The 25,584-nt window shown below is 37.8% G+C and overlaps 3 protein-coding genes across 13 annotated transcripts; 1 reads left to right on the forward strand and 2 right to left on the reverse strand.

Annotated features, from left to right (window-relative positions):
• Positions 1-58: 58 nt before the first annotated feature.
• Positions 59-6,506, reverse strand: pccb (propionyl-CoA carboxylase subunit beta). The gene is made up of 15 exons (XM_058745458.1): positions 6,231-6,506; positions 6,016-6,135; positions 5,575-5,643; positions 5,428-5,484; positions 5,198-5,311; positions 3,806-3,916; positions 3,599-3,707; positions 3,343-3,460; positions 3,148-3,229; positions 2,936-3,059; positions 2,258-2,365; positions 2,044-2,144; positions 1,854-1,952; positions 461-560; positions 59-326 (listed from the first exon to the last, which is right to left on the reverse strand). Exons 1-15 carry the CDS (start codon positions 6,462-6,464, stop codon positions 205-207), a joined length of 1,668 nt encoding a protein of 555 aa, XP_058601441.1. The 5' UTR covers positions 6,465-6,506; the 3' UTR covers positions 59-204.
• A 421-nt stretch (positions 6,507-6,927) lies between these two features.
• Positions 6,928-12,129, forward strand: msl2a (MSL complex subunit 2a). Its single transcript, XM_058798327.1, has 2 exons — positions 6,928-7,888; positions 9,045-12,129. The coding sequence occupies exons 1-2, from the start codon at positions 7,747-7,749 to the stop codon at positions 10,523-10,525; spliced, it is 1,623 nt and encodes a 540-aa protein (XP_058654310.1). The 5' UTR covers positions 6,928-7,746; the 3' UTR covers positions 10,526-12,129.
• A 697-nt stretch (positions 12,130-12,826) lies between these two features.
• On the reverse strand, positions 12,827-25,157 carry nceh1a (neutral cholesterol ester hydrolase 1a). Of its 11 annotated transcripts, none has more exons than XM_058798421.1 (7): positions 24,991-25,157; positions 21,744-21,842; positions 16,758-16,821; positions 15,953-16,178; positions 15,773-15,842; positions 15,518-15,689; positions 12,827-13,688 (listed from the first exon to the last, which is right to left on the reverse strand). In XM_058798421.1, the coding sequence occupies exons 2-7, from the start codon at positions 21,752-21,754 to the stop codon at positions 13,071-13,073; spliced, it is 1,161 nt and encodes a 386-aa protein (XP_058654404.1). In that variant the 5' UTR covers positions 21,755-21,842; positions 24,991-25,157; the 3' UTR covers positions 12,827-13,070. The 11 variants fall into 11 exon arrangements, with proteins under 11 accessions (XP_058654404.1, XP_058654336.1, XP_058654398.1 ...); XM_058798353.1 differs by having other exon boundaries at positions 16,758-16,930; XM_058798415.1 differs by lacking the exon at positions 24,991-25,157 and adding an exon at positions 24,610-24,736.
• Positions 25,158-25,584: the final 427 nt, after the last annotated feature.

The following is a 25,584-nucleotide window of genomic DNA, read 5'->3' on the forward strand; positions in this document are numbered from 1 at the left end:
ACTTTTCTTCGGTCAACTTATGGAAAACTCACTTTTTCAGAAAAAAAAATTAAATATGTAATCATGAACCGTGGGAGTGTTTTATTGAAATAGTAGCATAATGCATATGAGTGGGAATAAGGCACAACAAACCATGTGGAAAAACATGACATTCTCTCCAGTCTAACCACAGACATTGTCATAAAATTAGTGTTGAGATGAGATTTATAAGGGAATGTTAGCATGTTTCTTCCAGGGGTTGGTCTGTTTCTTGCTGGCGAGCACCTCAAGGTCTCTACAGATCCTCTTGCGTGTGGTCGAGGGCTGAATGATGTCATCCACAAAGCCTGTGAAATACATGCATTATTATTTAGCAATAATACACAAACAGCAGCAGAAGCGAGCACACTTGTACTGCAGTGTGGGGTAAACGTTGAGCAAGTGCGGTGAAAACTAATGTGTTGTGTGTCTGGTAATGCACCTCTGACAGCAGCAGGGAAGGGGTTGGCAAACTTCTCCACATATTCAGCTTCAGCCTCGGCTTGATTCTCCTTTCCTCTGAAGATGATTTGAACAGCACCCTTAAAAAAAGTTTAATAGGTATTACTATATAACACATCTCAGAAATATTATAGGGTTTCACACTTTCTGACCAATCAATTTCCATGCTTTGTCTAGCTATTGTGAACACTAGATGAATTTTTTTGTTTAAAATTGGATTTGTAATTTCCTTGACAATTTAGTTATTAATCATACTTTATTCAAAATGTTAAGAATATTATATATATTCTGTTCAAAGGCTTAGGGTTGTTAAGCAGCCTCTCGCCAAGGCTACAAAATATATGATTAAAAACAGTAATGTTCTGAAATATTAATACAATTTAAAATAACTGTTTTCTATTATATATTTTAATATAATAATTTATTCCTATGCTGTCAACGATCCTTCAGAAATCATTGTAATATGGTACTATATTTGGTATTCAAGAAACATTTCTTATTAACTATGAATGTTGAAAACAGCTTTTGCTGCTTGATACTGTATTTTTGTGAAACCTTACTTGATGATCAAAAGTGACAGTAAAGACATTTGTTACAAAAGATTTATTTCAAATGTACTTTCAAACAAACCTGAAAAAAATGATCCAGGTGTCCACAAATGTTTCTTGAGCACCAAATCAGCATATTAGAATAATTTCTGAAGGCTTATGTGACAGTAATGATGCTGAAAATTCAGTTTTGCCATCACAAAAATATTACATTTTTTAAAAATATATTCATATAGGTAAATAACAGTAATGTTGTAAAGTTCAATGTTATACAGTAATTAAAATTAATTAACTTTAATATTACTTTCAACCTTGGTGATAATCTTAATGACTCCAAATTTGTGTGTGTGTGTATTTATACATTAAAATATAAGGCTAATTCATCACTGGAAAATCAATGTGTATCATTGTTGCTTTAGTGTCACTATTGGACACCCAACAGAAATATTTATAGTTTGTACTTTAAACAGTCAACATGTGATATGATCGGTGCTATCCAAACTCTAAGTCAGCAGTACCTGTTACTCAACTCAAAGCATGAGCCTCCAGTGTAGAAATGAAACGAGCAGAAGGACATTCTCAAGCTGCAAGCAGCATAATCACCAACAAGAGCCAAGCATAGTAATCATTGCTGCAGTGTAAGTGTATATCAGCAGCAGCACTGGACTGAAGCTAGTGTGCAGGAGCTCTCTGAACACACTCACTTCTGTCTGCTACTTACAGTCTTGTGGTTACAGGGACTCTTTTATTAGGGACTGCTGGAGCAAATTTGATATCTATATTTAGCCATGTCACTAGTTTCAGCCCATTTTTCTTTCAGTTTACCTTTGCACCCATCACTGCGACCTCAGCACTTGGCCAGGCATAGTTGACGTCTCCTCTCAGATGTTTAGAACTCATCACATCATAAGCACCTCCGTAAGCCTGGAGACAGAACATACATAATTCAGCATACAAGACCGTTAGAACCATCCACACACACACACACACACACACTCATCATTCTGCCTCCTACCTTCCTGGTGATGACAGTAATTTTTGGAACCGTGGCCTCTGCAAAAGCATAGAGCAGTTTGGCTCCGTGTCTGATGATGCCTCCATACTCCTGAGCTGTGCCTGTGGAAACAGAGCCTTCTCTCAGTGTCTTATTTAAAAAGGGAATTCAGGATAAATTAAATTAGAAAAAAAACAGCAAAGTTAAGGATAGGATAACGAAAGTTTCTAGACACCTGGCAGGAATCCAGGCACATCCACAAATGTGATGATGGGAATATTGAAGGCATCACAGAAACGAACAAAGCGAGCCCCTTTAACAGATGAATTTATGTCCAAACAGCCTGAAAACACAAGGAAAATGACATTAAATTAAAACTACTGTGAAGTGTATTTATGAAATAAAGATAATGAAATTTTATATATAATATCCATTAAATGTTCAGAAGGTTGGTGTGCAATTTTTTTTATGTTATTTTAAGAAGTCTTTTAAACTTAGTGCAGTAATAAATACAGTAAAACACTAATATTGTGAAAAAATATTCCAATTTCAAGTTTTTTTGTTTTTTGTATTTTAACATTTTAAAATGTAATTTATTTATGTGATGGCAAATCTGAATTTTCATCAGCCATTACTCCAGTCTTCACTGTCACATGATCCTTTGGAAATCATTTTTATATGCTGATTTGGTGGTCATCAATATTTATCATCAATAATGAAAATCGTTGTGCTGCTTAATTTTTGCAGAAAATTTTTTTCAGGATGCTTTGATACACAAGTTTTTTAGTTTTTTTTATAAGTCTTCACTGTCACTTGATATATTTAATGTGTTTTTGCTGAATGAAAACCATTAAAACAACAATGCTCAATGACCTCAAACTTATGATAATATAATTTACTATAAATCACCCACCAGATGCCACTTTAGGCTGGTTTCCCACTATGCCTACTGTCCGACCATTCATCCTGGCAAATCCCACCACAATATTTTTGGCGTAGTTGGGCATAATCTCAAAGAATTCCCTCTCATCTACTATCTGTAAGAGTGAGATGACAATCATAAGAACTGTGTGACGAGTTTTTACCTGACTGTCTGAATCATTTGTTCACTAAAGATGTACGTACACCATGAACAATGTCCAGCATGTCATAGGCTTTTGTGCTTTCAAAAGGAACAACAGTATCCAAACCAGGAACCAGCCGGTCACTGAGGAAAAGAAATTGACATGATTCCTCGTGACTGAAAACACTAGCCAAGATCATTTACTGATAAAGAAGAAAAAAAAAAAAAAAGTAATTGTACAAATGTGTGTTTCTCACCGAGGATCATGGCACTCAGTGACTGGAGCTGGATCTTTGTTGCTCAGTGGGAGAAAGTTAAAAAGTCGCAAGTTCAGAAGGGCATCAATGTCATTCTCAAAGGCCCGATGAGCAACACCTAAAAGAAAACAAAATCTCTTTATATTACTAGTGAGCCAAGGAAATGTTCAGTCAGATTAGAGAACAAAATTTAAAATGCCAAACATTGTCACAAAACACATTTAGACGTAAGCACAGGCTTAATAAATAGACCCACCTGACACAGTGGTGTGGGTTTTTGCTCCACCCAGCTCCTCCTGGGTAACATCCTCGTTTGTTACAGACTTAACCACATCTGGGCCTGTGATAAAAAGATAGGAGGTGTCCTGCAAACACAGGCCATTTCATGAAAAACCAGTGTGCCATCAGGGAACAAGTAACCTAAATTTAATTTAGTATGCATTTATACCTTTTATTGACTTACCTTCACCATAAAAGTGAAGTCTGTCAGAGCAGGCGAGTAAACAGCACCACCCGCACACGGGCCCATGATGAGAGAGATCTGAGGAACTACACCTGAGGCCATCACATTCCGCTGAAGAACAAATACCATTGTCCAGAGTTAGTCCTGGGTTATATACACTACCAGTCAAATGTTTTTAAAGAATTGTCTTCTGCTCACCAAGCCTGCATTTATTTGATCCAAAATATAGCAAAAGCAGTAATATTGTGAAATATATTTACTATAAAATAACTGCAATTTTTTCCTGTGATCAAAGCGAAATTTTCAGCAGCATCACTCCGGTCTTTAGTGTCACATGATCCTTCAGAAATCATTCTAATATTCTGATTTACTGTTCAATAAACATTTTTATTATTATCAATATTTAAAACAATATTGTTTTTTTCAGGACTCTTTGATGAATATAAAGATCAGCATTTATCTGAAATGCAAAGCTTTTGTAACATTATACACTATACCATTCAAAAGCTTTGAGTCAGTATATATATATATATATATATATATATATATATATATATATATATATATATTTTTTTTTTTTTTGGTGGGGGATTATAGAAATGCATACTTTTATTTAGCAAGGATGCTTTAAATTGATCAAAAGTGATGATAAAGACATTTATAATGTTACAAAAGATTTCTATTTCAGATAAATGCTGTTCTTCTGAACTTTCTATTCATCAAAGAAACCTGAAAAAATTCTACTCAGTTATTTTCAACATAATAATGAATGTTTTTGAGCAGCAAATCAGAATATTAGAATGATTTCTGAAGGATCATGTGACCGGAGTAATGATGCTAAAAATTCAGCTTTGAAATCACAGGAATAAATCACATTTTAAAATATATTCAAATAGAAAACATTCATTTTAAATAGTAAAAAATATTTCTAAATTTGACTGTTTTTGCTGTACTTTGGATCAAATAAATGCAGGCTTGCTGAGCAGAAGAGTCTTTAAAAAAACATAAAAAAATCTTACTGTTTGACTGGTAGTGTAAGTTTTTTTTTTTTTTTAAGAAATTAATACTTTTAAAGTCATTTTTTGTTACAAAATATTTCTGTTTCAAATAAATGTTGTTCTTTTGAATTTTCTATTCATCAAATAATTAAAAAAAAAGTTTTTTCTATATGCAGCACTACTGTTTTAAGCTTTGCCATCACAATAATAAATTGCAATTTAAAATATACTCTAAATATTTTAATGTAATATTATTTAACTATATTACTGTCCTTTTGAATAAATGCAGTCTTGGTGAGGGACTTTCAAACACATAAAAAAAAAAAACAACCCCAAACTTTTGTTTGGTAGTGTATATATCAAATGTATAGCTGTGTTAAACCATTCAGCTTACCAAGAAAATGTCAGCATATCCTGCGAGGGACTCGACACCTTCCTGAATGCGGGCTCCACCGGAGTCATTGAGACCAATTACTGGAGCTCCCACCATCATTGCCTGGTCCATGATCTAGGAATTCAATTGCAGAAGTTTTGTGTGAAATCTCACTGTTTAACAACATCATGCCTGTGTTTTAAACAAAATGACTTTAGTCAGGTCCAAAAACGCTCAGCAACCAACCTCACCTTGCAGACCTTCTGAGCATGAGCTCCTGATAAACTGCCTCCAAACACTGTGAAGTCCTGAGAACAGAAGAGCATTTCATTCTTCAGAACTGAGATATTAATATATTTCATTACTGCAAACCCGATATTCGAAAGCTAGTATCATACCTGGCTGAAAACATACACCAGTCTGCCATTGATCCTTCCCTGTCCGGTCACTACGCTGTCCCCTGGATACTGAACACACAGGTGCAAGCAGCATGTAAAAGTCATGGTCCATTTTACAAAATGACAGCGATTAGTGACTAATTGGACTCTGTTTGCCCCCTAGTGGACCCCCGGGCCCCAGTCCCCTGGTTAAGGGTTACTTACTTGCATGCTTAACAGGATGTTTAAATTATTTTTTTTATCTCTGAAACTCTCTTTGTCAAACAAACAAAACAAAAAAAACATCCTTTTCATAGAAGGACTTAGAAAATGCAATAGACAATGTTGCATCTGCACCCATTCGAGAGTTAAGACATTTAACGGTATTATTTCATAACTCATGCAAATGGAAATATTTCTCATTATGTATATTCTTTGAGCTAAGAGGTGGAGGTTTCATACCTTATTATGATCTGCTTCCATGCCAAAGTCAGAACAGCGATGCTCCACAAACATATCATACTCCACAAACGAGTCAGGGTCCAGCAGGAGCTCCAGTCTCTCGCGCGCTGTCAGTTTACCCTGCGCCCAGGATTTCAGAGCTCTTCTCAGACTGTTGTGCTTTCACTCATGTCATGTCAGCTGCATTCATTCTCCAGTAAGTTTTCATAACTTACCCTTTTGTGCTGTGCAGCTATCCTCAGCTGTCCTCCTCCTATAAGCGCTGCCTTTTGTTTCTTCTCGATTCTCTCCTGCACTGACAGATGGCTGACCGAATAGCATCTTGCGTTTTGCAGAACTTTCGACTGGGTAAGTGCCCCAGTGTACGGAATCTGACCTACACTTTTAAAAGAACATTTCAGACCGTGTAATAGTCCAAGACTACTTCGCATTAACGTGTAGGTCGCCATCACTGCTACACTGAGGGCACAAGATTCTGCCAGAAAACCTGTCGGTGTCTTCAGCCAATCACAAACGAGCGCCTACATTTTACAGCCAATCACTACTCGGTTAGCGAAGCGGGCGTGAGTGAGTGAACCAATCACCGCAGAGATGTGTGTAGTTACGCGAACTTGATATATGTAGTCCATACTAATGTCAACCATGATAAACTACAGTTCCCAACAGTTAGAGTCAAAAGTCACAATAATTTAAATACAAACATAGTGAGAGACGTAAAAGCAGAACAGACATCGACAGCATAATTTGCTAGATGTTTTTATTGATTTTTACTAAATGTTATTTCATTTAACGAGAGAAAGTAATTATTTATCTCAGTGTAGCCTAGATTCAGCACAGAACCTCTGCTCGCAGTAGCGTGTGGTTAATACAGTCAGACACTAGGGGGCAGTAGTCACTGGAGGCCGCGTGTAATTCCAGGCGCTCTTTTACGCTTGTTTGGTATTGTTCCTCTCAGGATGCAAAAGTTAACAGAGGAATAATAAGCAACGAAACTGGCTCTTAGCAGAGGCTAATGCATGTAAATATTTTGTAGCGTAGCGAACTCAGTCGTACGCTGCATAAACAAAACTTAAACGGGAGTTTGTCGCACTCGCTGAGGAGAGAAAAGCGCTCTTATTCAAAAACACGAAGAAAAGTGCAGATACTATTAGCTAACGTTAGCTAGCAACCACACGAATTGTGATTTGTTCAGTTAAACTTTTAAAACAACCGCTGTGGTGGACTATTTCAAGAATTTTATTTTTGTGTGACTCTGTTTTTCCATTTCGTGTTTGTGGACCGTTTATACACAGAGCTCGCGCCACCGACAGTAATGTTACAGCTCGAGGCCTGCTGTGCCTCTCACTAAAATGCTGTTTATTATTCAGTCCTTCGTGTCTGTGCGCTTTATCACAAAAGCTCTTTCTACTGAGGCATTTGGGATCTGACACGCATGGAAAGCCGACTCTAGTCTGTGCTATACATCGCCTACGCCAGCTTATTATACCGGACTGACCCTCTGGAGGATCTTCTCAATATCCAGCAAAGCTTTGACATGTTAACAAGCAGACGACTCAAAGCCGCTCATCTGCTTGCGAGTCATGTCAAATTACACTCTTTGTTTGAGGCGTTGGGTGAAGCCTGGTTGATTGTGTTCTCACAGTTATCGTGTATTGGGGGTCTGAGCAAGACTCGCTGTCAGTAGCCGATCAGCCCGCTTCTCTCGTCCTGCTGTTGACTGATCTCGCTGAGATGAACCCGGTGAACGCCACCGCGCTGTACGTGTCGGCGTGCCGCTCTCTTCTGCAGTGCGACCCGAAGGACCCGGAGACATACGGAGGGCTGTTTAACGTCCTGCCTTTCTTTAGAGACTCCCTATCCTGCTTGGTGTGTGGTAAGTGCCTTTATGTACGAGAGACCGTGCTGTGTTTCGAATATAGTCACGCAATATACTTTGCGTTAATAAAATAAGCAACACCCTTATGTTGTCAGTACAGCACAGCCTCGATTGCTTTTATTAAATGTTTTATTACTTAGCAATAAAATATTGAGCACGGTTTTTCTTTTATACGTAATTTATTAAACAAATTATTGAGTTGCTACTAATGCTGTCCAACGATTAATCGCATTCAAAATAAGTTTGTTTACATAATATATGTGTTGTGTATATTTATTATGCATATATAAATACACAGACACATGTATGTATATATTTAAGAAAAGTGTTATGTTTATATATTAATTATGTTTATGTATAATATAAATTAGGCTATGTGAATATAAATATATACATGTAAATATTTTCAAGAAGTATACTGTGTATATTTATATATACGTAATAAATATACACAACACACACTTATATTGTGCAAACAAAAACTTTTAGATGCGATTAATCGCGACTAATCGTTTGACAGCACTAGTTGCTACACAACATCAACAAAACGATCTTTGCTTAGCAGTGATATGGCAAAATCTAAACTGTATCAACCAATCAGCATTCAGGACCGGTACTATCTGCTACAACAGTGCCCGCCCACTTTTCAGCAGCTTTGGTACTGCTTAGTATTTTTTACCATAATGGTATTGACAAATCTTCGTTTTATTTATGAATCAAACCAACCAACTATGAGGTGAATCACAACATTTGGTTTGAAAAAAAGATTATTTGAAAATCAGACTACAATCCCATGAAGCGTTGATATAATTGATATAGTGATTAAATAAAAACAATGGAAAAATATAAAACTGATATAAAGATGATTATGTATTTAGGAACTATATTTTTTGAATAGTCATATTATGCATACAAATATATTAAGAAGTTTAGAGAAGAGATAATAGGGATAGTAGCACCCAGTAGATCTGTCTTTAATGGTTTATAATTTGTTAAAAATCTGTTTTTTCTATAGAGAAAATTTAATAGGATTTCCTTTTTTTTTTTTACTTCCAAAACTTGACTGTTGCACTCTATAGAACTAAATATAGTAAGATGTTATTTAGCTATGCATAATTTCTTTAAATTAATCTATTGTTTACATTTTATGTAGGGAATTTGCTTCAGGATCCAGTTGCTCCAAAAAATTCCTCCTGCCAGCACTATGTTTGCAAGGGTTGTAAAGGCAAGAAAATGTTACTGAAGCCATCATGCAGCTGGTGTAAAGACTATGAGCAATTTGAGGAGAATAAACAGCTCCAGATTCTGATCGACTGCTACAGAAATCTCTGCGAGTGTGTCTCGGTGTGCGTCACAACAGAGCAGAGTGTCTCGGGGGTCAAGGGTTACCCTGAGGTCATGAAGATGGTGGAAGAGATGTTGGGGGTGAATCAGGAACAAGAAGACCTCAGTCCTGTCGAAGACACTTTGGATGTTCCTAATCTCAAAACAGAGACGGACTCCTCACAAAACTCTACTGATGTCAACTTGACTGACTCGGACAAACCCTCTGAGCAGATCCCAGCTGAGCTAGAGACCCCTGAGCCTGTCACTGCAGACGGATCTCAGAAATCTGACTCAGAACTACACATGGGTACTGTCACTGTTAACGTAAAGTGCAAAGTTAGTCAAGAGACAAGCGCCGAATTGGTGCAACTCAGTGCGGAGAGCACAAGCGTCCAGGAGGACATTAAACCTGAGATTACGAGCAAGGAGGTGTCATGGGGACGGACTAAATCAGCACCCGAGCCATGTCAGAACTCATTACAGTCCCAAACCAGCGGTGCCCTTGCGCCAGGACACCCACCACAACCTCAGACAGGCCTAACGTGCCTCGCCGCAGCCCACAGAAAAGTGCGCCTGAGCCGAAAGCGCTCTCGCTCGGAAAGCGACAGCGAGATGCTCCAACCTCTGCCCTTCACCAGCCTCATCCAGGGGCCATCGGTAGCAGCCACAGCTCCGCCGAAAACAGCATTTGAACCGAAAGCGCCCTCCCCACCTGCTGTCGTGCTCACTAACGGAGGCGTTTTGAAGGTTAATAAGGCTGTGCTGGATTCAACTAAAAATATCCAGATAAACACAGACCTAAGTAATAAGAAAGTTCAGACGAAGTCTAAATTGGCTGTCCCGAAGGCAAAGGCCAAGGCGAAGGACAGGCTGCTGTCAGCTAGCGTTTTAGCAGGACAACCAGTACAGCCCCCTAAAGTCGTATACAAAAAGACGCAAGAGAAAAAAGGATGCAAGTGTGGACGAGCCACTCAGAATCCAAGTGTTCTTACCTGCAGAGGTCAAAGATGCCCCTGCTACTCCAACCGTAAGGCCTGTTTGGACTGCATCTGCAGAGGCTGCCAGAACTCATACATGGCTAATGGGGAGAAGAAGCTGGAGGCTTTCGCCGTGCCCGAAAAAGCCCTGGAGCAAACCAGACTCACTCTCGGAATCAACCTCACCAGTATTTCTGTCAGAAACGCTGGTACGAACGCTGCGGGAGTTCTCAGTCTGTCCGCAGGCTCCCCGATGGCCTCTTTCCTCACGTCCAGCGCCGACGAGGACCAGAATTTTGAAGATGCTCTCGAGATGCATTTCGACTGTTGATAGCTGTCCTGCTACTGATCTCTCTCTCTCTCTCAGCCATGGTTGATTCCCGGTTTGTCGAACAGAAATTGTTTGCCAAAACTCTTGTCTGTAGTTGTCATGTCCAGCCTCTACCATCACACACAAACACACACTGCTGTAATGGAAAGTTACTGTGAAGCTGAGTGTTATGGCATATTTTGTTTTTATTTTGAAGGAACTGTTCGCTTCTGTGTGGCTGTTTTATTCACAATGAACTTAGGATCTGATAAATGACTGTTGTTTTTCTTTAAATATTCAGTGACCCAAACCTTAAAATGAGTTTTACATGAATTTGTGTGACAAGTTTGTTGGGTAACACGTATAAGCTGTCCCAAAGCAGTGATTAATGTGTTTACATTCTGTGGTGAAATTTTATTTTATTTTATTTTTTCAAATTTAATTTTTAACTATATATGAATATATTGCTTCTAAACATTCATCGAAGGTAAAATAACATACAGCTATCTGTAATGCCTGTTAAACGTCAGATAAAATCACAATTTACTAATGGTGGAAAATGTAGCACTTAGTCCCAATAGTGTTAATGGGATTTAGACACCTGTCCTGGTTGCTATAGTGGTCACTTCCTGCGTCACCTCTTGGATGTCCCACCAGGATATTGAGTTATTCTATTATTTTTTTAAATAGATGGTTCCTTATTTTTCTGAATGGAAAGTAGTGCCGTGTCACTTTTTATTCGTCATGTTCCAGCTTTGAACGAAAGACGTTTAAATTCTTTTTGTAAGGATGATGAAGCACAAATATGTCACAAAAGCTATGTTTCTCCAACTTTGAGAGTTGCTGATTCATTATATCCTCACTATTGTTCATTGTTAGTTCAGACTGAGCTGACTGTTTCATCAGTACAGTATCTACAAATATTTCTCAAACAAGTGAATGTAGGAGTGTTCAGTGTGTTGCCTGAGAATGTATTCATGGCGGTGATATTTTTAAAGCAATATGAGAATCAAAATGTTAGATCTTATAAGCCCTTTCCCCACACAAAGTCGTCATATTTGTTTTGATGCAAACTGTAAACGAGTATTTCAAGTTGTTCTGTTCTTTGAACGTTTGCCTGAGCACCTTTTAGCACCCATTCACGCATCTTTACTCTGATCCTGATTAGTTGTGTTTGTCTTGAGGTTGTGTTGTGATTCCTGTTCTAGGGACCAAAACTAGAAATATGTGTTGAGAAAGGTCAGTGAACACTGCGCCGTTTCATGTCTTATGTAATGAAGCAGGGTAGACAGTGCTTCATCTGTATCCTTAAATATGCTTGAAAACTCTTTATCAGTAGGGCTTTGACCAAATATTGAAAAACCTTCTAGTTAAGTCTTGGATCTTAGTGGGATATTGTGTTGTATTTTCAAATCGTATAGTTTGGTAGCGTTGTTTTATTCCTCCCTTTGCTTTTCAATGGTCATTACTTGAACTCAGATTTTAGTTTCTTGATTTTTGAATTACTGGAGAACCTCTTATTATTGCTGGTTTATTCACTGCCACATTGAAATAATGAAAATTGCAGAAAGCAACAAAAATAAATTATAGTTTTTTATTTCTTGTTTTTCAAAACAGTGTGTTGCGTCATGTGTTGTGTGTGTGTGTGTGTGTTTTGTCTAATACAGCGCAAATACGATTAAAAGGCATTTAGTAGCTTTATTACTCAGGCTAAACCGCTAGAGGGCAACAGTGATACACTATATTAATAGCTGTACTTCAAACATCAAAATGCAAATTTTGAACATAATTTAAATTTGAATGATTAGCCTACAGCTATTAATCTTACAAATACTGAAAGATTGATCATTCTAGCACCACAATATTTGCATTTTGATATTTGAGATTTTATATGATCATACATCACTTTGATATATGAATGTAGGAATTTACTTATCTAAAACTTTTGTCATGAAACACTATTGTGCGTATGAAAGGAACATAAACCAGTCAACCTAAAGGCTGGCGTTCTTAGTGTCGTTCAAAAGTGTGAGAAGATTTGAAATGCCAAAAAAAAAAAAATGTATTGTTATTTTCTAGAATAACTAGGCAGAGTATTTGTTAACTTTTATTGTAGCTTCAATACATGTTCCAACTTTATTCACAGTAGGAATATGATAAAATTCATTTCAGGTCTTTGAATTGAAAGTCTAACACAATTGAAATGCATGGTGATATGACTTCTGTTTTGTTAATGCAGTAGGTGTTAGTAATGACAATCACAAAAAAAAATAGCATAATTTGAATCCACAAGAATCTTACAAACACTTTAACTGCTGTATATTAATGGAGCTAGAACAGAGTATCGGTTCCTTTGTGCTTCTTCTAATTCCTCATTTGGTTCTTAGTAAATTAGTTTAAAAAATACATATAAATGTGTTAGTCATTATTTGAAATCCATAATACTGTTCCTTTAAAATAGCAGAACATCATTTCTTTGCTCGATGTGCAATATGAATCCCCTGTTGTGTTGCACAAGATTGCATCACAATGTATGAAATCCCTAATAGACACATTTTAAATATAACTACAAATGTTCGTCAAGCCAAGCGATACAATTTTGCACTGCCCTTATTCCAACAGAGAAGTAGCAGGGCCAGAAAGCAAAGCTCACGCAGCCATGAAAACCAGCTTCGTAATGTTCGTTAGTGACAGAGACCCCTACCAGCTCCAGCCTGCGGGCATACATCATTCCATCATCCCTCAAAACATCATGCTCACCGGTCATAATATAAGCACGCGGCACCATACGCAAAACCTCGTCCTCCGCCAGTAACGGAGCAGCTCTGGCATCCAGTAACGCTGGTATATCCTTTAAGATACCTGGAGAGCCAGTCACTGGAAACACAGGCTTATAATTTTTTATCATTCGTTTGGGGAGGAGAGTGGTCCAGTCCAACTTTGAATGGATCAAGGACATTAGGTTTTGGTCTTGGGCTGTGTGGTTGTTTACCATAAAGGAATGCACAAGGTCAAAGTCGGCACCTAGGTACTCCAACCAGAAACGGGCCATTAGCCAGCGATACAGGATGGGAACATTCTGGTTCTGCTGATAGGAAGCTGTGTTGAAGTCAAGCGCCTGAAGCACTGGGTAAACCAAGACCTGCAGTTTGAATTTTACAGAAGTAGTGTTGTCTATTCCAATCTAGTGAGAGAAATAGAGAAAAAATGTTGATTAGTGTAACCATCTCACTAACTAACACTGGGTTAAGGCTCCAACAGTTCATTCGATTTAGAGGAACAGTTCATGCAAAAACAATATAATATTTTAAAATATCCCAAATCTCAAGTCCCATATGTAGCCCATTTCCACCACAAAAGACGAAAATAAATAAATCATGCTTTGGTAAATCATAATAAAATTTTAAAAAATCATAAAATGTCAAAATGATTAAATTTAATGTTTAAGTTATGAGATAAAAAGTCAAGATTAAAAGACTTAATTATGGCACAAAATGTCAGTTATGAGATACTACAGTGTGGCCAAAATCATTAGAACACTAGTATTTTCAGCAGCTAAAAAATGGTTTTAAGCCAGTTATTTCTATCTTTTGCAGTAGTGTGTCAGTAGGAAATATCAGTTTACATTTCCAAACATTCATTTTGCCATTAATTGTAATAATCCAGTGAGATTTATGTTTGCACAAGGAGTCTGACAACAGCCAGTGCTCCACACAGAGATCTGATCTCATTATCATCCAGTCTGTCTGGAATAACATGAAGAAACAGAACAAACTGAGACTAAATCCAGAAGAACTGTGGCAACGTCTCCAAGATGCTTCAAGAAACCTACCTGTAGAACTACTGAAAAACTATGCGCAAGTGCATCAAGGGCAAAAGCTGCTTTAAACGTAAAGGATGGTCACACCAAATGTTGATTTAATTTAGTTAATAGAAGTTAATTGATAAAGAAAATCTATTTATGACATTATTTTTGACAACATCCTCATTTTACAGCATTTTTACACAAGTGCCTAAAACTTTTAACAGTGCTGTAGTTTTGCAGGTATAGGTCTCTTGAAGCATCTTGGAGACGTTGCCACAGTTCTTCTGGATTTAGTCTCAGTTTGTTCTGTTTCTTCATGTTATTCCAGACAGACTGGATGATAATGAGATCAGATCTCTGTGTGGAGCACTGGCTGTTGTCAGACTCCTTGTGCAAACAAAAATCTCACTGGATTATTACAATTAATGGCAAAATGAATGTTTGGAAATGTAAACTGATATTTCCTACTGACACACTACTGCAAAAGATAGAAATAACTGACTTAAAGCCATTTTTAGCTGCTGAAAATACTAGTGTTCTAATAAATGTGGCCACCACTGTATGTTGAAATTATGAAATAAAAAATTGAAAAAGACAATTATGTGATAAAAGGTTATAATTATGACAAAAAGTCAATTATGAGATATAAAGTCATAATCATGACAAAGTCGAAATTGAGTCATAATTATAAGAAAAAAAAAAAGAAAAAATAGAAATGTCGAAAAGTCATAATTTTGACCTTTTATATCATAATTATAACAAATTTATGTCAAGATGGTCGATGCATTGTGATTAATGTCTAAATAAATCTTTCCTTTGAGTCAGATTTTTCTAATCCATCTAAATATGGATTTTTTCACTGTTCCTTTTTTTAAAGATCACAGTGGTTAACAGATCAGATCATCGCATTGTATGGCTTTGGACGTCATGGAATAAAGCACACAAATATTATAGACACTTGAGGTGTTTTTGCAGATTTTCAAAGCTTAAAGCTCTAGTCTTGTTGTTTTTGCATAAAAAGAGTGTTGCACAAAAGAAAGTCATATAGGTTTGGAACAACCTGAGGGTGAGTAAATAATGACAGAAGTTACATTTTTAGTTTTCTCTTTAACAGAAAATATGACCTTAAAAGACACATGTGAAGACATGATATTACAATATTACATCATAAGGAATCAAAGTAATTGAGTAATAAAGCGGAAGTGTACCCGCTGAGCCACTGCGGCAGCCAGGTTTCCTCCAGCGCTGTCTCCAAACACTGCCACTCGCTCTGGATCCACCGAATACTTCGCCAGCACTTCTGGCCTCAGGAAATGCTTAGCGGCCCTCACACACTCATCATACTGCACTGGGAAGCGCACATTAGGAGCCATGCGATAACTGCACAAAATCAACACTCAGCATGACTGATCAAAACCACAGAGGAATTTTCTCTTCCCATTCGAATGAAAGTATATACTCACTCCACCGTCACAACTACTGCGTCCAGATCAGCTGCCATCTGTCTGCAGAGACAGTCATATGACCCCAACGCTGATGGCAGATAAAGCAGTCACATGAAAACACCACTCACACATAATCCAATGAATATAACAGCAGGATTCATCAAGAAATATGATTCATAAGGAAACCCTTGGACATACTTGGAGCGCCCAAGGCCCATCCACCTCCATGAATGAACATAACTGATCTCCTCAGCTTTCCGTCCTTTCCAGGAGGCTGGTACACACGTACATGGACTTCATCAAACAGGATATCTTCAATCTGGATCTCTTGGTTTGTGATCGGCATCATACTCTCAAAATTGACAATGGCAGAGTTGATAACGTGGACTCTATGGCTCAAACCCAGTGAGTGAGCAACATCTCCCTGCAAAACAACAGGGTCAGTAATCAGTGAACTGAACTAACCGTTCCCCTCATTATGGTTTTGAAATGCAGTTTGCATGATATTTTTGGAGCATTCACAAGGAGAACAAATGCCAAGGCATTGAAAAAGAGAGAAAAGTTCATGAAGATAGTGAATAGGGATCATTTCATCTTGCCCTTGGGTATTATCTATTGGGTTGCCAAGTTGGACAAAGTTCATCCGAACAGGCAAAACAAGGTCATTCTTTAACATGTCTCTTCAAAAATAGATGGTCCTTTATTAATAGCTAATAATGGATGTTGTCTGTCAGGTTTTAAGCTGTTTATACAATGTAATTTTCTTAGCTCTGGTTAGATTTTATGTACTAAATACAGCAATAAGTTAAGTTTCACTTAAGTTTAACAACAAATAAAAACTTTTATTATTGTTATTTTGATTTTGTTAAAAAGACATATGACCTCCAAGTTTGGCAACATAGCCTGCTATTTCAGTTTAGCATAGAATATAAAAGCTTTCCAGCCAATCAAAATCATCTTTTCTTCAATTCACCTGTTGTACTTTTTAAAATGTGCTACTTACCATCATCACAACTCCCCGAAATGTGGCATCCAACACCATCAGTTTCCATGGTTCTGAGATTGTCCTAGGCAATGGGATATAGATGTAATAGGCAACAGCTGTTGCTAATAACAAGGTAATACCGCCAAGCAACTTCATCATGAAGTGATGTCTCTCTTCTTTTCTCTCTGCAGCTATCAAGGGGTTAGACAATATGACATTGAGCAATTCTACAAAGATTTTTTTTTTTTTTTAAGTTACTTCCTGTGAATTATCTTATAGCATTCTGGGAAATGTAGTCTTTATTCTTTGAACAGAATCACTGCATACTGTGCTCACAAAGACAATAGTGTAAGTGTAATACCTTATTTAATGCACATTCATTCTCACTAATAAGGTCATTTCAGTTCGTTTCATTCAACTGATGAGCAAAACATTTAGCCACAATCTACACTATTATATAATTTCATGCTCCAATACAAACGTATTGTATTTTTTTAAAGGATCAGAAATCTTATTAAGACTACATTTTTAGTGTAAATGAGTAACGTGACCTTGTTGATTACTGGTGTTGATTACTGTACTCCTTGACCTCAATAGTCATGTCAAATGTCCACCACTAGGGGTCATTGTTGTTATGAGAAAAACCACTTACATCTGAGGATTATAGAACATTTGTTCGGTTAGACATTTAATATGAACAAATATTAATAAACAGTGCTGTGACAAGTCCCAGGTAGTCTCACGCAATACATGTAGCAGGGTGTTTTATGTGTTTTATATAGATTAATAAATAGAAAACAAGTAGATAGAATAAATAAAATGATTTTATGCCTCTTTGGGATAGCATTATAAAAGTTCGCTTGCAGAACGCAAGCCTCTGGAGGGCACATATATAAAATTATATATAGGTAGGCTAATAAACACACACACACACACACACACACACACACACACACACACACACTAATTTTGTGTAATTGAATCTACGATCAAGACAATTACCAATAGTGCAGCGCAGTTTATTATTTACCATGATAAATAATACGGACAGCACAATGCTGATACAGTAAATAGTAAAGTAGTAGCAGTGTCCTGGTTAGAAAAGTGCTCTCAGAAGCGCATCTGATGTTGCATTTCATTACAGCTGACGAAATGGATTGTGTCACAAAAATTACATATTTAGCATATGCCAAGTGAGTAAGGTCTGTGTTGAGCTGAAAACCAGACAGGTTCTAATGGTAGGTTTGACGTTTACTATAATCTCTCCTCACCACAGTCCATGCATGCAGTGCATGTGCGCTAAGCTCTTCTGTCCAAACCATCCCTAGCCATTCAGGATTTTTGTTACTTCTGTGCAATGATTACTGTAATTGGAAAAAGACTGTGGCTAGCTCAGCGAGGACTGCCAAGTCAGGGGAAAAGAGCAGCAAGGGTTTCTGCCATACACTGGGCTCTTTGGTCTTCATAACTGTTGTTTCTGCATTATCTATCATCCCTCCCCTCTTATTATGAGACAATTGAGGCTTGCAACTGTTTGCTTTTGTTGAAAGACTTTGGTCAGAGTAGAATTGGAAATATGTGCTGAAGAGACGTCAAGGATGGAGTAACGTTTGAACCGAAGAACCCAAACTCGAAAAAGTTCTCAGTAGTCTACAGATAGCAGTGCTATAACTTTATGAGACTAAGTTTCCTCGGGATAGCTAGCATATGGCTAATACTGAAAGTAGTTACTGTTAGCCTGTGGCCCAAATATCCATAATAAATCAAACATATTCTAAATGAAATCATTTGTGGTGTGGAAATAATTCTAACGAGACCAAAAGTATTATGACTACAGGATTATATGAGGCTTTAAAGGACTAAAAAGCAGAATGATGCTAAACACATGCTCACTGGGTTTCAATGGTCCTCACACCACATACTATCAAAAACAAACACTGCTATCTTTCTTTCTCAGAGACATTGTGTCATGTCAGTGATCATTCCTAAATCAGATGTCTAAAGAAAATCAGATTGGTTTAAAACTCAAAGGATCAGTGTGCTTACCTCCAACCTCTCAAACACAAAATGTCATAAGAAAATTCAGCTGTTTACACCTGGACCTATTTCTTGTTTGAGGCCGTTTCACCACTAATCTTCGCTTTCGAGATGACATTTAAGAGACGTCATATCCCCCACAAATGCTCATGGGAGTCACTTCTCTGAAGGTGTGGGTACATACCAATGAGGTTTACCCTGCTAGAAAAACCAGGTTAAAGTGGTCAAGCTGGTTTTGAACATGGAAACTGGTTAGACCAAGAGGTCTTGTCAGCTTTGCCTAAATGGTCTACCAGCCTTAACCAGGCTGAGCTTGGATAGACCTTGGTTATACCAGCTAATTATAATAAATAACAAACTAGAATTGAAAATGTGCAGTCGAATGTGCACTATTACTACCAACCCTAAAACAGGTTTTTCTGACATATAACTGACATTTTCAGTCATATTGATTACAGTGGTGTCCAAAAGTCTTAAACCTGAAAAACATGATGTAAAATCAATAAGAAATATTTCAGATTAAGATTTTAATGCCACTGAGAAGTTACACTGTGACATTGATCATGTGACTCTGTACAGGCAGTCAGATGTTTTTCCTTTTATGAAAGCTCAAGATGCTCTTTGGATCATCTCAAATCATGCAGGAGAACCTTTTGTGAGCCATATTATTGTTTATATGATAATCATCAGTTTGACACAAACTCGAAGAGTTCATGTAGCATGAGTGCTGCTGTCAATAAAGCAAAAACCAAATACTGAGAAAAATCAGATACCGAGACATTCTGAAATCAATTTTTCAGTTCAACTTTTCACTAAAATAACGCTGATAATACTATTTGTAATGGAAAACCAGATTTTAAGTATAATTATTTCTAGTAGTCTAAGACTTTTGGAAGCCACTGTATTTTCCGAGTTCTGTATTAGCAATTTGTTCATCTTTTATATTTTTAGGTTACCTGACAACAGGTTTTGTTTTAGTACAGATGAAGATGAATAGGCTGAAATGTTTCACTCCCTCCTCTTACGAGGTCATTTGTTCTCTTCACACATGATGGTAAATCTGTTGTTCTCAGATACTATTTAGGGCTTTTCACACTTGAAATTGTTAACCCTGGGTCATCCTAAACCCCGGATAAGCGGAATCCTGGGTTATCTGTAATCAATTTCACACTGCTCATACTATGCCTGGGGTTAATTCATTAACAGACCTTTCACACGGTACATTCCTAAACCCCGGTTAACGTTCTTATTTGCATATTTGTGGTGTCACTGTCTCTGATTGGACGAACAGCAGAGCAGGCAACCTGTTTACACGGCTTTTCCCGCGTCTTGCCAGTTATTAAAAACGTCGCCGCTTATGTCTTTACATCAGCGAAGATTGAGGAACAGCTGATCAGCTGTACAGGCAGGGATAGCCATTTTTAAATAAATTTAGTAGCAGAGCTACTGCAAGCGATTTAGTGCTGGAAATCCATTTATCCTTTGCTGAAACTTCTGCGTCTTCATGAAGAGCGCAGGTCATGGTTGCTTAGCAACGGCAGACGCCATGGGAGCACAAGCTACAGGGCGCTTTGGAAAGAAGGAGAAAGCGGTGCGCTTAGCGTTTTAGGCGCGACATGTGAACGGCCTCATGACGCACAAAGGCAAGAAAACAAAGAAAAAAAAGAAAAGAAAGAAAACAAGGAGCAAAGTATGTGAATGTTATCTTCTCACCAGCTGCAGTTTACACGACGCGCGTTTCCTGTTACTGACGTGACATGAGCCTCGCTGCTCGATTTCTGATTGGCTGTCTGTTGCCAAGCGTCCAGCAGCAACAAGCAACACCGCTCCGTTTCACACTGAACAAACTTAGCACCGCAATGCGGGGTTTACACCACAAATGCGGTGCTAACCCTGCTCCGGAGCAGGGTTTCATAACCCCGGGTTAAAAGCGGTGTTTAGAACGACGATAACCCGGGGTTAAGCGCAGTGTGAAAAGCCCTTTTGAGTGAAAACTGACAGTGACATTATCTCATTGTTTAGACATATGATATGAGTTAAGTAAACAAGCAATAGAGATTATTTTTTTACCAAATCTCCTCGGTGTTATAGAGCTTTTGGTTGGACATGAGGCTCCTCTGTTTGGACATCAGTTATGAGTACTGAGCCCAGCAGTAGTGCTGGAGCTCTGCATGTTTTATGTCCCCAGTTCATGCCGTTCCTGCCCTGTTCTCAGACAGGGTTGCAGGGTTCTCGCTGCTGAAAGGTACAGCAAGGGGACAGTGACCCTTTCTGGCTCTTCTTTGGCTCCAAAATATGCTCAGTGTTGACAGGTTGACTGATCTGAATCTTGTGTTGTAGCGACACAGCAGATTTTGAGAGGTTAGTGTCAGGATCGCATAGACTGGAATGAGGAGACATGACCTCTTGATACACAGATATCTCACAATATAACTTACTGTGAAGTTATTGATAAGATCCAAATTAATAAACAACTTTCCACAAATTAAATCACATCACATTCAGAGGTTTGGAAATGATCTAGAATCATTTAAAGCTTGGCAACATGCATTTTTATTTTATTTATTACTTTAATTAAATACAAATTTGTTTTATTTTTAAAATACCTGCTGGATCTCAATACACTGATGTATCATAAAATTTGAAAGGGTGTTCCACCCTTTTAGGGATCAACACACCCCATATCACATCAATGGAAAGAAACAACTGTAAAAAGACTCACACTTGCTTTATAAGCTTTGATAATGGATATTGGCAAAGCCGTGGAAGGCAAATCCAGGGAAACACCCATGAGAAGAGATGTGAGACAACTAGAGAAAAAACTCCCATAATTCCCTTCACATGGTGTTACTTGGATCAGTAACACTTGGCCCTCTGAACAGCTTGTTGAAAAAACAGGAGGCTTATTTCTCCATATGGGGCATCCTTTATACACCCTGAACGAGAGACTCAGATTGTTTTACTCACAATGACATCATCTCTCATCATTCCTCTGGGCTGGAGTTTGCACTGCTGGCCCCAATCAGCACAGAAACATCGGCCAACCTTCATTCACTGCAGCTCCATCTGAGAGAAGAGAGAGGACAGATGAAGTCACAGAAAGTCCTTAAAAGTCAAAAGACTTCTTTGTCCAGGTCCTTACTGTGCTAATCCAAAGCAGAGCGACTTTAATGAGTTTCTGAGATTAAAGTTCTTTGATACCCCTATCGGCAGCTTGACTGAGAGTCACCGAGCTCTCGTGTCCCAAGAGAAATGAAATTTAGAATCTGAGCTCAGATGATTACTCCTTTAGGCCCCACTGCTGTTTAAAGGAACAATTGACCCACTAAATTAAAATTCTGTCATCGTTTACTTACTCCATGTCATTGCAAACCTGCATGACTTTCTTTCCTCTGTAAAAATCCAAACAAGATGTTTAGCAGGATGTCTGAGCTGCTCTCTTATTAAAGTGATTGGGGACCAGCTGTCAAACGAAATGCAATAGGTTACAGATTACAAGTTACCCTATTTAAAATGTAACATGTAGTGTAACTATTTCAATTACTTTATTAAAGTAATGTAACTAATTAGATTTGATTTGAATGTTTTTAACTGTTTCAAACATTTAAACCAGGCAGGGTAGTTACAGTAGTACTCAACACTGATTACTGTCAAACTTTCAAAATCCTTCATCAGTTGAATTAAGATTATAATAATTTAATTTTATAGCACAGCCACCACAAAATCAGGCTTTAGCACCTCTTTTTACTTTGAGATCGTTCTGAGGTTAAATGCAGTTTTAAAATCATATCAAGATATAGTTTAATAGCTATGATACTGTTTTTGAAATCAAATCTTTGCATAGTAAATAATATGTCAGGAAACATTGGCATTTAGCAATGCCTAAGAAAAAACAGTTAATCTTAAAAAATAAAGCATATACATGAACACAAAAAAATTCTCAGTAACTGTAACCGATTACAGTTACATTAATGTTGTAATTAAATTACATGTCATTACTCCCCAATACTGAACATAAGAGTATCGTAAAAGTAGTCCATACAATTCTTTTGCTACATTCCAAGTCACATGATAGCATTTTGTGATGCTATCATGTGACCCAAAATGTTATTCATTATTCACAAAAAAAAAAAAACTTGCTTGCTTACTTGTAAAGTATGGAAACAAGCAGCTTGGACATTCTGCTAAATATCTTCTTTTTAGAGTTCCACTGAAGAAAGAAAGTCTTGCCAGTTTTAAAAGACATGATGAGGACGGGGAAATGATGACAATAATTTTAGCTAAACATTTAATGTGGAATTTGTTTTAGAAGCATGACTGCATTTAATTGAAGACAGTACAGTGTTGATATCCAGATGGGCAGTTGTTTGGTCACTACACGCCGAAGCTAGTTTCCATAGCAGCAGAGTACACTGGATTCTGGTAATAATGTGCGGAAATGAAGGGATCATGGAGTATTTGACTGAAAATGGATTAGAGCTGTAAATTAATTCTGAAAATGAATTGCAAATCTTAAAATACCATGTTCTGTCATGGTTATGGATACTTAGCTCATTAAGGATGTGCAAAATCAATGTAGCCTACCTGCAACCTTCGTTTAGCAGTTTCAATTACAAATTTCTAAAAATATAAACATATAAAGGAAGGAACAGAGCGCAGAGGATCAGTAATCCATGCATGACAGTGTCTTGCAAAATCTAAAAACATGTAGAAATAACCCTCAGGCATCCCAGCCAAGCCACGCTAACCTGCACCTGTCTTCTCATTCATATGTCATGATGAACTTGTACAAACAGGCAGAGTCGATTCTCAGCTCAAACAAAAAGCCCTAAATATGGATAAACACATTGAAATGCTCATATTTTTCTTAAATATGTTTCACACATAGTATGTACATATACACCTATCTGTAGTTAGTTTTTAACTCACAATCATGATTTAGTATGCCATAATTTAGATTTTTATGTCATATCAACATTTTAATAGCATGTCATGAATCTGACTTTATCTCAGAATTGACTTATGTCATCATTTTCACTAATCATGATTTAGTATATAATGCTTTAGGCTTAATTTTATAAATAAAGTAGAGTGTCTGTTTTGAAGAACTGTTTTTGACTATATTATGGGGTATTCCGTCTATTTACGTTGTGAATGCTCTGCATACCAAAGCCACTTGAGAGAATGAGTTCAGGGACTGGCTAATAACAAATAAATAAAATTAAATAAATGTAGCATAAATTCCCTTGTCATTTTAGGTGTAACATAAAGCGTACTTAAAGGGGGATGCCCATTTTCCACAGGTTGATATGATTCTTTAGGCATCAAGCCATTATAGTCCATGTTGCTTTAAATGCAAATGAGCTCTGCTCACCCTGCCCCTCTCTTCCATGGAGTGATGAGCAGACTGTAAACTTCAGCCTCGAAACTGGCTAACTAGTAGCCTGGTAATACCAAACTCTGCTACTTCGCTTTGCTTCGTAGACAGAGTCTGGAAGGGCGTAATTTACAAGCGTTTACTTTCTCGTGGGCGGGCGCTTGTCTGAAGTTTAAAATCATTGATGTACCCGTAAGCCAATCACATAACGTTTGGTTATGATATATGTTATGCGCTGGCTCAGCCGCCTCGAACTTCCGCTGTAAACACAGGTATGCGGCGAAAACAAAACCATCAAGCGAAATACCGGAGTGAAGATGGCTGTGAAGTAAATCTACGCATCCACAATTATCGCCTTGCCGGACTTTGGCCTCCCCAGTTTCTCGCTGACAATCAGTAACAGTTGATAAATTACACTTTTCCCAAAACCTGTCGGGAGTAGGGCCACAACATCACCTCCATTCAAAATGTGAACCAAACACTCTTCTTGTTCGGGCTTCGGTTGGCAAATGCCGGGAATATTCTCCACAACAGAGCGAATAGCATCCCTTGTCTCCATGTCCGCTGTCGTTTTATATTTCCCCTCACCTAAACCTAAACTACAATCTTAAATTCGGCGCTCAGCGTCTACGTCACGGCTCTCAGCCCGCCCTCTGTTCGTTGATTGGCCGGCTGCTGCGAGCCGGAGATAAACTGGGAGATGGTTTGCTATCAGACTGAGTACAGAAGCGAAATTAAATTGAGCGGAAGTACGAAGTCTGACGTAGTCAGGCTAGCTAACTAGCACATTATTAGGAAAGGCGATTTGCAAAGATTCATAAAAACCCTTATTCTCACGTCTTCTGTAGATGAAGCTGGATCACGAATTTTTTGCACGAACATAGGCGTATTTAGGCAGATCGGGGATCGGCGCATTCCCTTCTAAATGAAAGTAACGTTAATCCTCTGCGTCTTCAGATGTCGGGAGTAAATGATGACTGCTATGTTCATTATTACATCCAACAACAAAACACCTCAAATCACTTAATCAAAGACATCTTGTCTTCCCCTGCACCGGAGGCGGACAGCTCACAGCTCACTCAGGGCGGGTCTAAGGTAAGACAGCTGTGCCAGTCAACTATTGTGGGAGTGGCCTGTACAGAACTACGTAATTCTGACAGGAATCTCAGAACAGCCTGATTTGACAAAGAGGATTTTAAAACCGGGATTAAAAAAAAAAAAAAAACACTGGGTGGATTTTTATCATTATAGGATGGATGTGTACACACACTTCCAACACACATTTATGTTTAAACAACTTGTAAAGTGAATTTTGTATCCGATGACCCCTTTAATAAAATGTTGGAAATGTCGTCCATAATTTTTTTATTTGCCAAACGACAACTATTTTCATCAAGTCTGTGCCAGTTGCAGAGGGATTCGGATGAGCAG

Source organism: Onychostoma macrolepis, chromosome 02 (genome assembly GCF_012432095.1).
Source record: "Onychostoma macrolepis isolate SWU-2019 chromosome 02, ASM1243209v1, whole genome shotgun sequence".
NCBI lineage: Eukaryota > Metazoa > Chordata > Actinopteri > Cypriniformes > Cyprinidae > Onychostoma > Onychostoma macrolepis.

Coding starts and splice junctions, on each gene's coding strand:
- nceh1a (XM_058798353.1), bottom strand. CDS start 16,898: ATGATGAAGTTGCTTGGCGGTATTACCTTGTTATTAGCAACAGCTGTT. Junction 16,179..16,757: donor TTCGGGGAGTTGTGATGATG/GTAAGTAGCACA, acceptor GTTGTTTTGCAG/GGAGATGTTGCTCACTCACT. Junction 15,690..15,772: donor GCAGTAGTTGTGACGGTGGA/GTGAGTATATAC, acceptor GATTTTGTGCAG/TTATCGCATGGCTCCTAATG.
- msl2a (XM_058798327.1), top strand. CDS start 7,747: ATGAACCCGGTGAACGCCACCGCGCTGTACGTGTCGGCGTGCCGCTCT. Junction 7,889..9,044: donor CCTATCCTGCTTGGTGTGTG/GTAAGTGCCTTT, acceptor CATTTTATGTAG/GGAATTTGCTTCAGGATCCA.
- pccb (XM_058745458.1), bottom strand. CDS start 6,464: ATGGCGACCTACACGTTAATGCGAAGTAGTCTTGGACTATTACACGGT. Junction 5,644..6,015: donor TGGAAGCAGATCATAATAAG/GTATGAAACCTC, acceptor CTGTGTGTTCAG/TATCCAGGGGACAGCGTAGT. Junction 2,366..2,935: donor CCAGCCTAAAGTGGCATCTG/GTGGGTGATTTA, acceptor TTGTGTTTTCAG/GCTGTTTGGACATAAATTCA.